Here is a 16200-nt window from a genome sequence, read left to right as displayed (position 1 = left end):
AAGCTACTCCCTCATAACAAATCTAACGTACAGCTGCTGCTTGCTGTGTGACATGCATTTATACAGCAGGTGAGCGTGACCCCCAGGCGGTCATAGGACGTGACTGAGTATAACGGGCAGCTGCTGCTTGCTGTGTGACATGCATTATACAGCAGGTGAGCGTACCCTTAGACAGTCATAGGATGTGACTGAGTATAACGGGCAGCTGCTGCTTGCTGTGTGACATGCATTTATACAGCAGGTGAGCGTGACCCCCAGGCGGTCATAGGATGTGACTGAGTATAACGGGCAGCTGCTGCTTGCTGTGTGACATGCATTATACAGCAGGTGAGCGTACCCTTAGACAGTCATAGGATGTGACTGAGTATAACGGACAGCTGCTGCTTGCTGTGTGACATGCATTTATACAGCAGGTGAGCGTACCCTTAGACAGTCATAGGATGTGACTGAGTATAACGGACAGCTGCTGCTCATACTTACCTACTTTGCTGGGCAGCTTTCCGGGAGCAGCAGGAGGGGACCTGCTGCTCTCCTCTTCGGGGGGCGGGGCCAGACGATAGACAGCATTAGGCCCCGCCCCCTTTACAGAAACCCCCGTGATTCGCGGGTTCGTGAGGAGGGGGCGGGGCTAAATGACGCGATTTGCCTAATTTAGCCCCGCCCCTTCCCGACGGACCCGATAATTTCAGGTAAAATCTCCCCATCCTGCCCACTTCACTAGGAAGTGGGCGGGATGCGGGAGATATGCCTACTCCTCCGGGATCGCGGGGGGTTACCCGAAAAATCGGGAGCCTCCCGCGATTCCCGGGAGAGTAGGCATGTATGCTGCTGCTTGCTGTGTGACATGCATTATACAGCAGGTGAGCGTATCCTTAGACGGTCATAGGATGTGACTGAGTATAACGGGCAGCTGCTGCTTGCTGTGTGACATGCATTTATACAGCAGGTGAACGTACCCCCCAGGCGGTCATAGGATGTGACTGAGTATAACGGGCAGCTGCTGCTTGCTGTGTGACATGCATTATACAGCAGGTGAGCGTACCCTTAGACGGTCATAGGATGTGACTGAGTATAACGAGCAGCTGCTGCTTGCTGTGTGACATGCATTATACAGCAGGTGAGCGTATCCTTAGACGGTCATAGGATGTGACTGAGTATAACGGACAGCTGCTGCTTGCTGTGTGACATGCATTATACAGCAGGTGAACGTACCCCCCAGGCTGTCATAGGATGTGACTGAGTATAACGGGCAGCTGCTGCTTGCTGTGTGACATGCATTATACAGCAGGTGAGCGTACCCTTAGACAGTCATAGGATGTGACTGAGTATAACGAGCAGCTGCTGCTTGCTGTGTGCATTTATACAGCAGGTGAGAGTGCCCCCCAGGCATTCATAGGATGTGACCAGGGGCTGGCTGGCAACTTTTAGCCTGAGGGGCAAATGCATGCAGGCGGCCCTGGCAGAGGGGTAGCGTGTAGCCAGGGTGCCCGAAGAACGTGCGTGCTATGGCCCCCCCCCCCCTCTCAAGTGTTCCAGGGAGGAGGCGGGTCCATATGGGATTAATGTAAAGTAAAAATAAAGATTAGGAACAGCCCCATCGTGGTGCCCATATGCAGTGCCCCCCTGTGCCCCAGGAGAAGACCCCCTTATGCAGGCCTCCAGTAGTGCCCCCAGTAGTGATCCCCCCTATGCAGTGCCCCTTATACAGTGCCCCCAGTAGTGGTCCCCCCCGTGCAGTGCCCCTTGTGCCCCCAGTAGTAAGCCTCTTATATAGTGCCCCCATTAGGGTACCCCCTATGCAGTGCTCCTTATATAGTGCCCCCAGTAGCAGTCCACACCCCATGCAGTGCCCCCAGTGGTAGTCCCCTCCCCCCTATGTAGTGCCCCTAGTAGTAGTCCCCTCCCCCCTATGCAGTGCCCCTACTAGTTGTCCCCTCCCCTTGTAGTACCCCTAGTAGTAGTAGTCCCCCCTTGTAATAGTAGTCCCCCCTTGTAGTGTCCCCAGTAGTAGTACCCCCAGTTGTAGTCCCCCCCTTGAAGTGCCCCCAGTTATAATCCCCAGTAGTGGTCCCCCCTTGTAGTGCCCTCCTCCCTGTAGTGCCCCCAGTAGTGATTTCCCCCTTGTAGTACCCCCAGTAGAGGTCTCCCTCTTGTAGTGCCCCCAGTAGTGGTCCCTCCCTCTTGTAGTGCCCCCAGTCAAGTAGTGGTTCCCCTTTGTAGTGCCACCAGTAGTCCACCCGCCTTGTAGTGCCCCCATTAGTAGTAGCCCCCCCCCTTGTATTGCCTCCAGTAGTGGTTCCCCCCTTGTGGTGCCCCCAGTAGTGGTCTCCCCCTTGTAGTGCCAGCCTCCCCCCCAGTAGACACACGTAGTAAAAAAAAAAAACACTTACCTGAATCCCCGCTCCCGCCATCCGCTCCTCCGTCTGTCCTTCCCGGGCCGGGCTGGGCCGCTCTGCATTATGGGAGAGACGTCATATGACGTCATGATGCCTCTCCCATTGCCCACTGTGGGAGCCGGAAGATGGAGCTGCTCCTGCAGTGGGCGCAGCAGCAGCTAATGAGAGTCTGACAGACTCTCATTGGCTGCTGATCAAAACAAACACACAGCTGCCGGAGCCGCCGGCTGTGTGTTTGTCACTTGTGTAGCGCTGACCGAACTCCGTCCGGTCAGCGCTACACACGCGGTGCAGTCTGTGTCACAGTGACATAGACTGCCCGCGGCCCGGCCGCGGCACCTGGCACCCTGCCCCCCGGCCCAGCCCGCCACTGGATGTGACTGAGTATAACGGGCAGCTGCTTTTGCGACATAGGTCTGAGTGGGCTCTGTTAATACAGCGCAGAGCCCTCCCAGGCCACCGACTCAATGAGAGTGTCCAAAGAATTCAGATAGAATAGGAATATAGGGCCCCATTTACAAACGAAGGGACATACCAGCAGCAATTTTCATTTAGTATCACTGTGATACAAACGAAAATTCCACTGGTATTTATTAATACTTACCCCTCCGGCGAGGTCCAGCGGAATCCTCGTCCTCGGCGAGGTCCTCAGCTGGGTTGCTGGCAGCGCTAAAGGGGTTACTCTTCATTTATAAATGGGGCCCATAGAAAGATAATAGAAGAAAAAATTTCTAACTTTATCGGTAGTGTGTGCTGCTGCTCTACATCTGCCTCATGTAGTATTGGTGGAGAGTGAGCGGTACAGCGCTGTATTAGGCATGAGGAAGAAAACAGTAGCAGGTGGGGTGTAGTGTTCCAGGGATAGTGGGGAGACCCTGATGCCGCAGGGTCCAAATCCCCACTCATCCTGGCCAAAAACCACCCACCTGTGAGTGATACCTGGAAGCAGCGGAGTAGCGTGGAACCATGGCGCCCGGAGAAAGTTCATGTCATGGTGCCCCCCTCTCTCCCCCCCCCCCACCTCCCTGTACTGAACTGTGCCAGTCGGGTATGGCCAGCCTGTGGGGGAAATACTGAAGTGAAGAGAAAAACAGCAAACAGTGGCAGTATCACGCTGGGCATTGAGGTCCTATTGGGGGAATGGAATGCTTCAGTAATACACTATCTGACATTAAGGGGTAGCTCCTTTGGCACTGCTTTATTTATGTATAGCACCTAGGATCTGACTTATATCCTTTGAATCATTGTTATCAGTCAATAGAGGAGATTGTATTATATATTCTGATCATCTAACTTAAAGTGACAGAATCCATGTGCTAGAGTGAGATATCACAGGGTGCCCAGCTTATTACTGCAATTACTGCCCCGAGTAGCATTCACTGGAGTGGGAACATCTATGGGAAGCTCCCTTTTCTGCTATGTTCCTACTTCACAAATATACATTGCACCTATATTAATGTGAGTGCTACTAATCATGTTCTGTCTACCACCAGTATTATTATTCCAAGTCTCCTAATAATATATTTTTTCAATCCGTAACTTATTTAGGATGTAGAGCAAACTAACCGAGATAAAACTAACAGGCGGCCGTCATACTATGTAGCGCCCCATGAATTCCGGAACTCTGGATGGCGCCCTCTGTCCATTTTGGAGCCCGGAGCTCATGCTCCACTGGAACCACCCTCACTACTCCCCTGCCTGGAAGTATCACCGGAGTCTGCATCCGGGAGTCCCGTATAAAAAGTGAAGTGCTGGTATAGCGCAGGGAAGTGCTGGGTAATGCCGCCGCTTAATCTGGGCCACCAGCTTGTGCACAGCCGGTGCCTGTTCTTCAGATGGCCGTTTAGCTGAAAACGCCTCCTCGGTGGTATTTATCTTGGAGATATTTGTCTGATTCCAAACCTGGGCTGAATTAATTCATTAATATAAAACAAGGGCCTCAACGTGGTCATCTTACCTGGGAACCACAATTTACCAATCCAACTATAGGTACATACTGTATCTTTGTTTTTACTGTCCATGTGCCTAATGCAGTGTCATCAAATAATACAAGAAGTGCCACATTCAGTAAAGCAAATGTGTTCCCTATATTATGTTACCTGTACCCATATAATACCTGTTGAGTGGCCTGATGTTTGTACATACGGAGGTTTACCAGGCACAACCTTACATCATAAGCATAAACCAAGACACCATGGATAATGTACGTCGCTCTGAAAGATGTCATTAATAATGTCATAAATGATGTGTGGTTAGATGCTCAGTAGTAGTAGTAATAATGGTAACATCCAGCAACCGGCCAAGCAGGCAAACAGAAAGAATATCCACTAATAGTCATGTTCAATTAAGTGCCAGGTAGAAGTAAATCCCAGTAAGATGCCAAGCAGTGATAATGCCTAGGAAAATGCCAAGCAGTGATAATGCCCAGTAAACTGTTCATTAATAGGAAAGTCCATAACATACACAATGATAATAATTCCCAGTAAGTTGCCCATTCATATTAATGTTCAGTAATATGCCCTTTATTGGTAATGACTAGTAAGATACCCATTAATAATTAAGCCCAGTAAGATGCCTATTATGTCAATGTCAATAAAGGTGTCTGGTAGTAGTAATGGCCAGTAAGCAGCACACTTATCACTAAATAAGCAGCTTGCTTGGAATTAGTTTATTGGTCAGGAAGGGGCCCATTAGTTATATTGATCAGGAAAGTGTCAATTAGTGATATTGGTCAGGAAGGTGCCCAGTAGTGATATCGGTCAGGAAGGTGCCCATTAGTGATATTGGTCAGGAAAGTGTCCATTAGTGATATCGGTTAGGGAGGAGCCCATTAGTGATATTGGTCAGGAAGGTGGTATCCATTAGTGAGATCGGTCAGGAAGGTATCCATTAGTGATATCGGTTACGGAGGTGCCCATTAGGTGGTATCCATTAGTGATATCGGTTAGGGAGGTGCCCATTACTGATATTGGTCAGGAAGGTGCCCATTAGTGATATTGGTCAGGAAGGTGCCCATTAGTGATATTGGTCAGGAAGGTGGTATCCATTAGTGATATCAGTCAGGAAGGCATACATTAGTGATATCGGTCAGGAAGGTGCCCATTAGTGATATCGATCAAAAAAGTGTCCATTAGTGATATCGATCAGAAAAGTGTCCATTAGAGATATCGGTCAGGAAGGTGGCCATTAGTGATATCGGTTAGAAAGGTGCCCGTTAGTGATATCGGTCAGGAAGGTGCCCGTTAGTGATATCGGTCAAAAACGTGCCCATTAGTGATATCGGTCACAAAGGTGCTCATTGGTGTTATCGGTCAGAAAAGTGTCCATTAGAGATATCGGTCAGGAAGGTCCCCTTTGTGATATCGGTCAGGAAGGTGCCAGTTAGTGATATCGGTTAGAAAGGTGCCCGTTAGTGATATCGGTCAGAAAGGTGGCCTTTAGTGATATTAGACAATAAGGTGCCCAGTACTACATAAAGTCAGTACACACTACATCGTTGGCACTGCATCCTCTTCTTTGGTGACTTCTGTTAAAGCTAGAGATTTCCCAATGACGCGTAATGTCTCACAAGAAGATAAAATATATATAACTTATTCATACCCCTTTTACACCAGAGCTAAAACCCGGGTTATTGCAGGGTTAACCCAGGTAGCTCCTTGGTGTAAAAGGGGAAAGGGTTGGATTTCCAGGTCGAGTGACCCGGCAATTCAACCCAGGTAACTTGCAGGGTTTAACATAGGAATAACCGTGAAACCCTGCAGTGTAAACGTCGCGATCCAGGTCACGATGACCTGGACCGCGCCTCATCCCGTCATCTCCAAGCATCCACTTCCACGCCTGGAAGAGCCGGGTCACTACAGACCTGGCGCCGGGAATTTCCTGGGTCGGCACTGCTAACTTCCGGGTCTAAATCGGTTTGGAACCCTGTCAGACCCGGAATTTAGGTATAAAGTGGTATAAGCTGTAATCAGTAAACTGTATCTGCCATACAAATGATTATAAAAAAAAATGTAGTTGTCTAGCTCAACAAATAATATGTAATGGGCAAAGATCCAAAATATGAAGAGATAAAAGGAAAAGACCTGTCTGACCACAGCTTAAAGCTTCATTAGAAACCCCCAGAATTTCCCCTTTATGTTGATTAAGTTGAAGAAAACTTATTGAGGCATGAAAGTTGAACTTTAATTTTCAGTAACCATATGCATAAGTGTGAAGACTGGGAACATGTAGGTGTACCGAGGGCTGTAATCTGCAGCTGTAATAAATGAGTGGATAAGATCGGCCCGTAAAATACAGAACAGATGTGCAGCGCTTCACAGACATAAATGACTACATATAGTAACAGCACTTTATGACACAATCATGTAAACATTATTCATAAATTGTTTTTAGTGAAAAGATAAATCAGGTAAAACAGGACAAACAAATCATAAACATGATAACAGACAACACTGACAGATCTTAACGTACAAACACTCTAATGGCACAAAAATAAACAAAAAAGAAAGTCACATACTAAAATGCCCAACCACATACAGGCTAACATGTTGCAAATTAAAGTAATTGGCTCCAGGTGAGGTCTAGCAGCACCATAGGTAGTTGTTTATATAGATCATGTGTACACAAAAGCTGGCCATACACGCTACAATTATCAGGGCAATCCGCCCGATAGCCGCGTATCGCCTCGATAATTGTAGCGTGTGTGCGGGCGACCGAGGGTTAAATATTGCTCGGTCGGACATGCCGGATTGTCCAGCGTGCCCGCCCCATGTGATATTTAACAGGTAAACTGTCGGCCGCATCGGGCAGTGTATGCCCAGCCACGGCCGACAGACAGACATTTCCTGTGTTCCTTCCCATGGAAGGAACAGGGAAATGTCTCCTCCCCCGGGGGCGGAGCGCACATGTCGGACTAATACACTGTGAGAAATCTCTCAGTGTATGCCGCGGACATCTGCAGGCTGGCATGCTGCCAGATAAAATGTCTGTCGGTCATGTGAATAGCATCATTTAGCCCTGCCCCCTATTTAAATTTAAGCCAATCGCGGCAATTTGCCATGAAGGGGGCGGGGGAAAATGACACGAACCGTCAGGCACCATCCCCGTCACAGCACACCTGCTTCTCCTACCAAGGCTTCTCCCGGGGAGGAGAAGCCAAAGGTAGGCAACTATGTATAAAGGATAACCCTACTTTGTTAAGTGTACAGGCTAAAAATGAACTATTCATTGCATTGGCAAGTACAAACTAGTGCCTTGTAATATTATCATAATAATATTATATTACATTATGTATTACATAACACATACCAACCAAGCACATATCAGTAGTCTATTAATGTTTGTTAACTATCATTTAATTCTTCTTTACTAGTTTTGCAAAAGATCCACATTCAAAGTACATTATAGCACCCACCCTCAAAACTTAAAATTTGCCATGTAATGAACTCATAGATTTTGGGGTCTATGGCCCTCATTCAGAGCCGCTCGCAAAAAGCGAGCGCTCGCTCTGAATGAGGACGGCTGCTTTTGTTTGAAAGGGGGCCTCCTGGCCACTCGCTAAGCTGTGGGTTACCACCCACAGCTTTAGCGAGTGACCAAGTGATGGTCGAGACCATCGCGACCATGAGGGCTTGCGACGAGACCCTTGCGGTAGTGTCTCGTCTACCGCAAGCCCCAGGTAGCTTCCTGCACTAACAGAGCAGGAAGCTCCCTACTGACATCAGTGGTAATGTCAGTAGGGCCGCCTACAAACGGGAGGCGTTCCTTCAGGAACGCCTCCGTTTGCCCGGCCACCCCCCACCCCGCCTACAAAACGGGGCAAGCTGTCGATCAACATCGACAGCCGCCCCGTTTGTAGCGAGCCCCAGAGCGAGTGAATTTGCCAGATCGCAGGGGGATATTTAAATTTTTTTTTTTAAATATCCACAATATGTACAAAGGGGAACTTGCAGGGGCAGCGGTTATATCTACGGCATTTGTGAGAGACTTCTCCGGGGTAAGCTGACACTGCGCATGCACACGGTCTCACTTCTGGAGCCGGCCGGAGGCTGCGAGAGAGCGATCGGGAGATCTCGCTTCTGCTCCTGGAGCCTCCATAGGCTTGAAGCAGATTACACCATCTGAAGATATTGTAAACTACTGGGACCAAACTCTGAAAAGCTTGATAGTAATGGGAACTGTGATCTGCAGTGCAGTGGCTTAACTAGGGTATTTGTAGCCCAGAGCAAGTAAAAAAATGGAGGCCCCCCCTAAGTATGTGTGCGTGCCGAAGGCGTGCGCCGAAAAAGAGGGTGTGGTCACATGCCACAAAGGGCGTGGCCACTTAAATATGGGGGGTCACCACCGTTTCTCGTCACTCTGGGAACATTCCTTTCCATTCCATATGCACCGTAATGCCCCCAGTAGTAGTGCCCCTCTTGCAATGCCCACTGTAGTAGTGCCCCTTATGCAATGTCCCCAGTAGCAGTACCCCTTATGCAGTGCCCCCTGTAATAGTGCCCTTATACAGTGCCCCCAGTATTGCCCCTTATACAGTGGCCACAGTAGTGCATCCTTATACAGTGCCCCCAGTAGCGCCCCTTATTCAGTACCCCCAGTAGTGCCACTTATACAGTGCCCCTTATGCAGTGCACCAGTAATGCCCCTTATACAGTGCCACTAGTAGTGCTCCCTCTATGCAGTTCCCCCAGTAGTGCCCCTTATACAGTGCCTCCAGTAATGGTCCCCTCTATGCAGTGCTCCCAGTAGTGCCCCCAGTAGTGGTCATCCCTATGCAGTGCCCCTTATACAGTGCCTCCAGTAATGGTCCCTTCTATGCAGTGCTCCCAGTAGTGCCCCTTATACAGTGCCCCCAGTAGTGGTCATCCCTATGCAGTGCCCCTTATACAGTGCCCCCAGTAGTGCCCCTTATACAGTGCCCCCAGTAGTGGTCCCCCCTAAGCAGTGCCCCTTATATAGTGCCTCCAGTAGTAATTCCCCCTATGCAGTGCCCCCGGTAGTGGCCCCTCCTCCGTCCTTCTGGCCCGCTCTACACTATGGGAGAGATGTCATGACATCATGACATCTCTCCCATCACCCACTGCAGGAGTCGGAAGGTGGAGCTCATGAGTGAGCTCCAGACCGGCTCGGCCATGAGTGCAGCAGCCAATGAGAGTCTGTCTGAGTGTACTACCCGGTGGCGGTGTTTGTTACTTATATTACACTGAATTGAAACCAGTGTCCTGGACCGCAGTCGGCGGTGCCTAAGGCACGTGTCCTGCATGACCCCCCTTAGTTATGCCATGGCAGTGGCGTAACTAAAGGGGGTCAGCGGGGCACATTACCTGGATGCCATCGGACCAACAGCAGGGGGGTGGGGTTGTGCCGTCAGCTGCTGTCCCGGTTAGTGGTTCGTGTGTAGTGCAGACCACACTGAGAGTGGTCTGCATTACACAGTAAAACAAACACACTGGTGCCGGGTAGTAAAACTCACTGACAGTGAGTGTACTCCCCAGCGGCAGTGTGTTTGTTTTAGCAGCCAATGAGAATCAGTCAGACTCTCATTGATTGCTGCACCCAGGGCCGTGTATAAGGGGCACTGTATAAGGGGCACTACTGGGGGCACTGCATAATGTGCACTACAACAGGGGGCATTGCATAAGGGCACTACTACTGGGGGCACTTCATAAGGGGCACTACTACAGGAGCATTGCATAAGAGGCACTGCTACTGAGGACATTGCATAAGGGGCACTACTACAGTGGGCATTCCATGAGGGGCATTACTAATAGGGGCATTGCATAAGGGGCACTACTACTGGGTGCATTGCATAAGGGGCACTACTACTGGAGGCATTAAGGTGCATATGGAATGGAAAAGAATATTCCCAGAGTGATGAGAAACAGTGGTGTGTCATGTTGACATGTCCCCATTTTCCAGTGGCCATGCCCCTTGTGGCATGCAGCCACATCTACTTTTTCGGCGCACATAGTGGGGGGGGTGCTTTATTTTTCATCTTGCCCTGGACTCCAAATACCCGTTACACCACTGCTGCAGTGTTATTTAGCATTCTGACTGAGGGCCTGATTCAGAGCCGGACGCTCTCTGACAAGAACGCTCGCTCTGAATCAGGGCCCTCCTACCTAATATTGGAGCGGCCTCCTGGCCACTCGCATAGCTGTGGGTGACCACCCACAGCTTATGCGAGCGGCCAAAAAGATGGTCGCGATGATCAAGACCATCGCGACCATCGGGCTTGTGATGTCAGTGGGGCCGGCCCCAGACGGTAGGCGTTCCCATGGGAACGCCTCCGTCTGGGCAGCAACGCCCTCGACACGCCCACCAAAGGGGGCGTGCTGTCACTCACCATCGACAGCACGGCCCCTTTGGTGCGACACCCATAGCGACGGCCTGGCGGTCGCTATTCGGGTCTCGCGCATGCACATGACGGAGCTCCCTCCATCGTGCGCATGCACACTAGGGCACCATCAACCCGCTTGCGAGCGCTCAGCGCTCACGTGCGGGTCTGAATCAGGCCGTGAGATTTCTGTAAAATCTCCTGCATTGCGCCGTTAGTAGTACATAGCTACAATACATACAATTATGCAGAAACTGCATTTACTACATCATTTTATGCAAAAAACTGTTTGATACATAGGCCCCTTAGTGGTACGGTCACACTTTTGCCTATGTTTGGATAGCATGACAAATGTAAATAAAATCTACTCCCAAGGCTTATTGTTATCATTTTATTTAAATGTGTTTCCCATTTAGTAATAACATATTTTTAATGCTAAATGCATTCCAGAATTAAATGTTGTCAGGATAACTTTATATAGAAGGAGGAAGTGGTCTGTGATATCACTGTAAGTGCACTTTATAATAGGTCTACTGGCTCCCCCTGCAGGCAAGCAGATGTATTACATAATTGTGATTCAGAAAACAGGTGTTTCTTATTTATTTATTTTATTTATTAACAGTTTCTTATATAGCGCAGCATATTCCGTTGCGCTTTACAATTGTAAACATTAATAGAACAAAACTGGGTAATAACAGACAGATATGTAGGTAGGAAGGACCTGCTCGCAAGCTTACAATCTATAGTGGGAAGATTATAAAACCTCTTCAGTAGCTGTACCTGGAAGTGAAGTAAGTGAGGGCAGAAGTGGATGTTTTTGCCCACACTTTCCAGTTTACACTTGCAGGCTCGTGTATACGGGGTCTGACCTGGGTTGAAACCATGTCCGAAAACCCAGGTCAGACCGAGGTTTTTGGTGGACAAAATGGGTATTACTAACCCTGCTCTGCCTCCTCGTACACACTTCACTACACTGTACTATACTACACTACCGCAGCTAACCCCGCACTCCTACACTATCCCTGACCCCTGGAACTGCATCTCCCATAAGTCCCCTCAGCTGCCCAGCAATCTCTTCTGCAACTTGACTGGCAGGAGAGCGAGATGATAGGGAGGGTGAGAGACCCAGGAGAGGGTGGAACACATGGGTAAGTGCCCAGTGTTCTATGCCACATCTTATATGTGCCCCCCAGCATGGGATTGTGACTGCAAAAAAACCTGCAACCATTTTTTCTTAATTGGATACCATGGGTAATCCAAAAGTGGTTGCGTGGTCCACAGAATACTTTGGGTGCACTCAATTGGATGCGCCCTCAAGTGACCAAATTAGATTAGGCTGCAGTTTTTGCTTAATGTAAAAAATGATTATCCCCACTGCAATGTACATTGAATAAATCACGGCACGTCCGTAATTCTTTGTACATAGGCCCCCTCGGTCTTAATTCTCTGGATCTCAGGGATAGCCTATGAGCTAGTGAATACTTTCTGTTTGTTAAGGAATGCTTTTAGGGGCCTATTCATCATCGAAGTCCATATGGCCTCCGATGATTAAGTATTGTTCTCGCTGCGAGGGATGTGCATGAGCACAGCCACTGGGGGGTCCGTGAGAAGGCGGCAGAGGGATCGCATCTCTGGATCTCCTTCCCATAGGAAAGAGCAGGGATCCGAGAACAAGTGCCATCTGAAAATGGCGCTTGTTCTCAGCAGCAAACTCTGAAAACTGAAACTTTTCGGAGTTTGCTGAATATCAGGGGGTCCTATCGGACCCCTGATGATGAATGGCCCGGTAAGTAAAATATGCAGAAACTAGTGTTTCTGCATAGTTACCAGGCCATTTATCAATGATGAATAGGCCCTATGTGTTGCCTTGTACTAACATAGCTCCGACTGATGGTGACGCTGTGTTAAATGGAATGCGTTTGAAAATATATTGATAAAAACAGTAAAACATGATTGACTTCATTCAATTAATGTATAGCACATTAGTCTTCGCACTTTAGCTTGTCATATCTTAATATTCTCATATGTTGCCCCAGCTGCACTCGGTATAATACTTCCTAATTTGTGTCTCTCCCGCAGGGAATGGTGGATTTCACTGAGAACACGAGCTACTATAACAACGATCTCGTCAATGACAACACTTTTACCTGTGCGAAAGATGACTCAGATCGACTTATAAAATTCCGTCGCATCGTCATCCCAATACTCTACAGCCTGGTGTTTGTGGTCGGCATGGCGGGAAACCTACTCGTCCTCTTCATTCTCATGAGACATCGGCGCTTACGCTCCACCACGGACTTTTTCCTGGTGCACCTGACGATAGCGGATTTACTGATGCTCATTACTTTCCCCTTTTCGGTGTCGGAGGCTGTGGCAGGGTGGACCTTCGGGAGCTTCCTCTGTAAGACTGTGGGGGTCATCAGCCGTTTAAATTTCTATTGCAGCAGCATTCTCCTGGGATGCATCAGTGTCGATCGATATCTGTCTATAATCCATGCCATCTACGCTTTCAGGAACCAGAGCGTTGCCACCGTACATATCCCCTGCTTTGGCGTGTGGCTTTTCTGCTTCCTACTTTCCCTGCCCAACCTATTCTTCTTGGGGACCTATGAAAATGACAACTACACCTGGTGTACGTACCATGACAGCCATTTTCCCAGCAGTGGTTGGTGGCAAACGGGGAGAATCCTCAATCACCTGGTGGGCTTTTTGTGCCCACTGATCCTCATGAGTTTCTGCTATGCCCACATAATAGCCGCTCTGTATAGGTCCCCCAGGCGAGAGAAAAAGAGAGCGGTAAGAGTGGCCATAGTGATCACTGGAGTCTTCTTCCTCTGCTGGACCCCATACAATGTGGCCGTGTTCCTGGACACTTTGTATCAGCTCAGCTTGATGCAGAACTGCTCGGTTGAGAAGCAACTGTCCCTAGCAATAGCGGTCTCGGAATTACTGGGATATGTTCACTGCTGCCTGAATCCCGTGCTCTATGCTTTTGTGGGAGTAAAGTTCAGGAATGATGCTCTGAGGGTTTTAAAACATGCTGGATTGCTGAAGTCAGGGAGACGTGGCAGTGTCAATACATTAGCCAGGAGCACGGAATCGGAAAGTGGCACGGTCATGTCTAGTTTCTAAAGGGTCAGACAGTGTTGTACAGTTTACAAAATGGCAACTTATTGGTATCCGGCTCTCAGGTGTTTTGGATAGCCAATAATATAAATCTGAACTTGCGCTAATTTGGTGAAAAGTACCTAGTAGAACCGAACCGCTCATCTCTATCTGAAACATGTATAAAAGTGTAAATAACTGTATTTTTCAAATATACTGTTATCAGAACTCCCCAATCAATAAAGATGTGATCATTTATTTTCCAAATGGGTGCGTTGGAAACCTCTAAGGGCCCTATTTAGTTTTAGTGGCCATGGGGACCTTGATAAATTGACTCCGACCTTAGGGCCCGATTCAGACCCGCTCACTAGGAAGCGTTCGCACGCAGCCAGCCAATGTTTCCGTTGTGCACATGCGTATGCATCGCAATGCGCGTGCGCAAACCAGTCCGAGCGATTGGGAAGCATTCGCTCGCTGCGCATAGACTGTACAGCTGAGTGAGCAACAAGAGAAGCCGTTTTTGGGTGGTGACGGGTTGGTCTGTGAAACGGGTGTGGATGAGCGAATGCCGGCATGTCTGAGCGTCTCTACGCCGTTTCAGAGGTGTGCATAATTAAGAGGCAGCATCATAGTACACATCACTTGGTTGAATATTACACTGAAGTGCTCACTGTGCTTGCGGTAGGGTTTGGTCAACCACAAGCGCTGTGTATGGGTCTGATGGTACCCGATGGTACTGATGGTTGCATACACTTCCTGGAGATGACGTGGGCAAGTGGGTATCTTAAGACAGGCTGGTGGGCGTCTGCATACACAGCGATCGCACGCCAAGACATAGTGGTCGTGCTAATGCCTTGGCGTGCGATCACCTGCCTTCCCGAATTTGCATACACTTCGTGCGAGCGAACGCATCTAGCGAGTGGGTCTGAATCGAGCTCTTAGTCCTTATAGAAAATGGGCAAAATACAGTATGCTAAATAAATTGGCCTCCAACTGTACAAACAGTAAAATGCCAATAAAACATGAAGAAATAGAATTGTCACCGAAAATTAAGTTGAAGTCACCTATGTACTGTATATATACTAATTAATATTGGCCAAGATATATTTCATTTAAAGTTTTATTAGATAATCCTTGATTTTTCATTTTGCTTTTATTGTATAACAATGTTTTGTTTTTTGTTATAATTTTCAGTGTTCTTATCGTTGTGTTGTTACATATTGTAAACAAATATTCTGAACATGTTATGTTACTATACAGATTAACTAATGTCAGGTAATACTTATAGAATCTGCATATTGTTTTTTAACGCAGTATAAAGTAGAATTATAGATGTCTGTCTACAGACTAATACAAGCGTATTCCGTTTATGAAATGTCTTTTTTTCATATTGACTTTTTTTTAATATAATAAATTGATCATTGACTAGAAATGTACTGTTAATGTGTGCACAGGAGTGTACATTGGCTGAGCAATCGGTTAATCGTTTATATTAATACCAATTTATATGAATATGAATAGAAAAATAGGAATCTTTGTGTTCGGCATAAAAGTCTCAGATTTAGGAATGTAGGGACTACTCTTCTCGTTGTCTTGTCTTATCTTGGAGGACATTAATATATATGTAACAGTAATAGTAGTAATCACCAATGATGACAACCACTGGACCCTTCAGACTCTGGCTGTCCTTGCCTTACCTCCACCTCCACCTTGAAAGTGAGTAACAGTAGTAACCGTGTTTAGAAATATTACCCAGTTCAGTGTTTTTTTTCTCCTCTGCATATTTAAATGGTGATCAGATTAAATAATCTTGTTTTACCCAAAAATTGTATTTAAATTAAACTCTTCTCACTAACCCGTTACTGGCAGTCCTGCTCCCCTTAACTTAATCTTAGGAGAGGACAGGTCACTGCCTCCCACAAGATCAGCTCATATATCCCTGTTACAGGCAGTCCTGCTCCCCTTAACATAATCTTAGGAGAGGACAGGTCACTGCCTCCCACAAGATCAGCACATATATCCCTGTTACAGGCAGTCCTGCTCCCCTTAATATAATGTTAGGAAAGGACAGGTCACTGCCTCCCACAAGATCAGCACATAAATCTATTGTCGCTGCGAACATTTCAATCATCTGATTGCCTGCAGGTTATTCTGTATGCACTGGGGGACATCTGGATGAGTCACAGATCCTACATTCATCTTGAATATTAGTCACTGATATTCATTGATAACAAGTTGAATATATGATCTGTGGGCCTGATTCAGAGCCAGACGCTCTGACCAGAGCGCTCGCTCTGAATCAGGGCCCTCCTACCTAAACTTGGAGCGGCCTCTTGGACGCTCGCATAGCTGTGGGTTACCACC

At 47.8% G+C, this 16200-nt stretch overlaps 1 protein-coding gene across 3 annotated transcripts in view; it reads left to right on the top strand.

Moving 5' to 3' along the window:
* CXCR5 (C-X-C motif chemokine receptor 5) overlaps window positions 1–15187 on the top strand; it is a 70091-nt gene extending 54904 nt beyond the window's left edge. For all 3 annotated transcript variants that reach the window (XM_088458736.1, XM_088458734.1, XM_088458735.1), the window contains one exon: window positions 12811–15187. In XM_088458736.1, coding sequence (XP_088314862.1) covers window positions 12814–13863 — 1050 coding nt within the window. In that variant the 5' untranslated portion in view covers window positions 12811–12813 and the 3' untranslated portion in view covers window positions 13864–15187. The remainder of the gene's footprint in view (window positions 1–12810) is intronic.
* The last annotated feature ends 1013 nt before the right edge of the window (window positions 15188–16200 follow it).

Source organism: Taudactylus pleione, unplaced genomic scaffold (genome assembly GCF_031769625.1).
Source record: "Taudactylus pleione unplaced genomic scaffold, aTauple2 ptg000848l, whole genome shotgun sequence".
NCBI lineage: Eukaryota > Metazoa > Chordata > Amphibia > Anura > Myobatrachidae > Taudactylus > Taudactylus pleione.
This window is presented reverse-complemented; position numbering and strand designations above follow the sequence as displayed.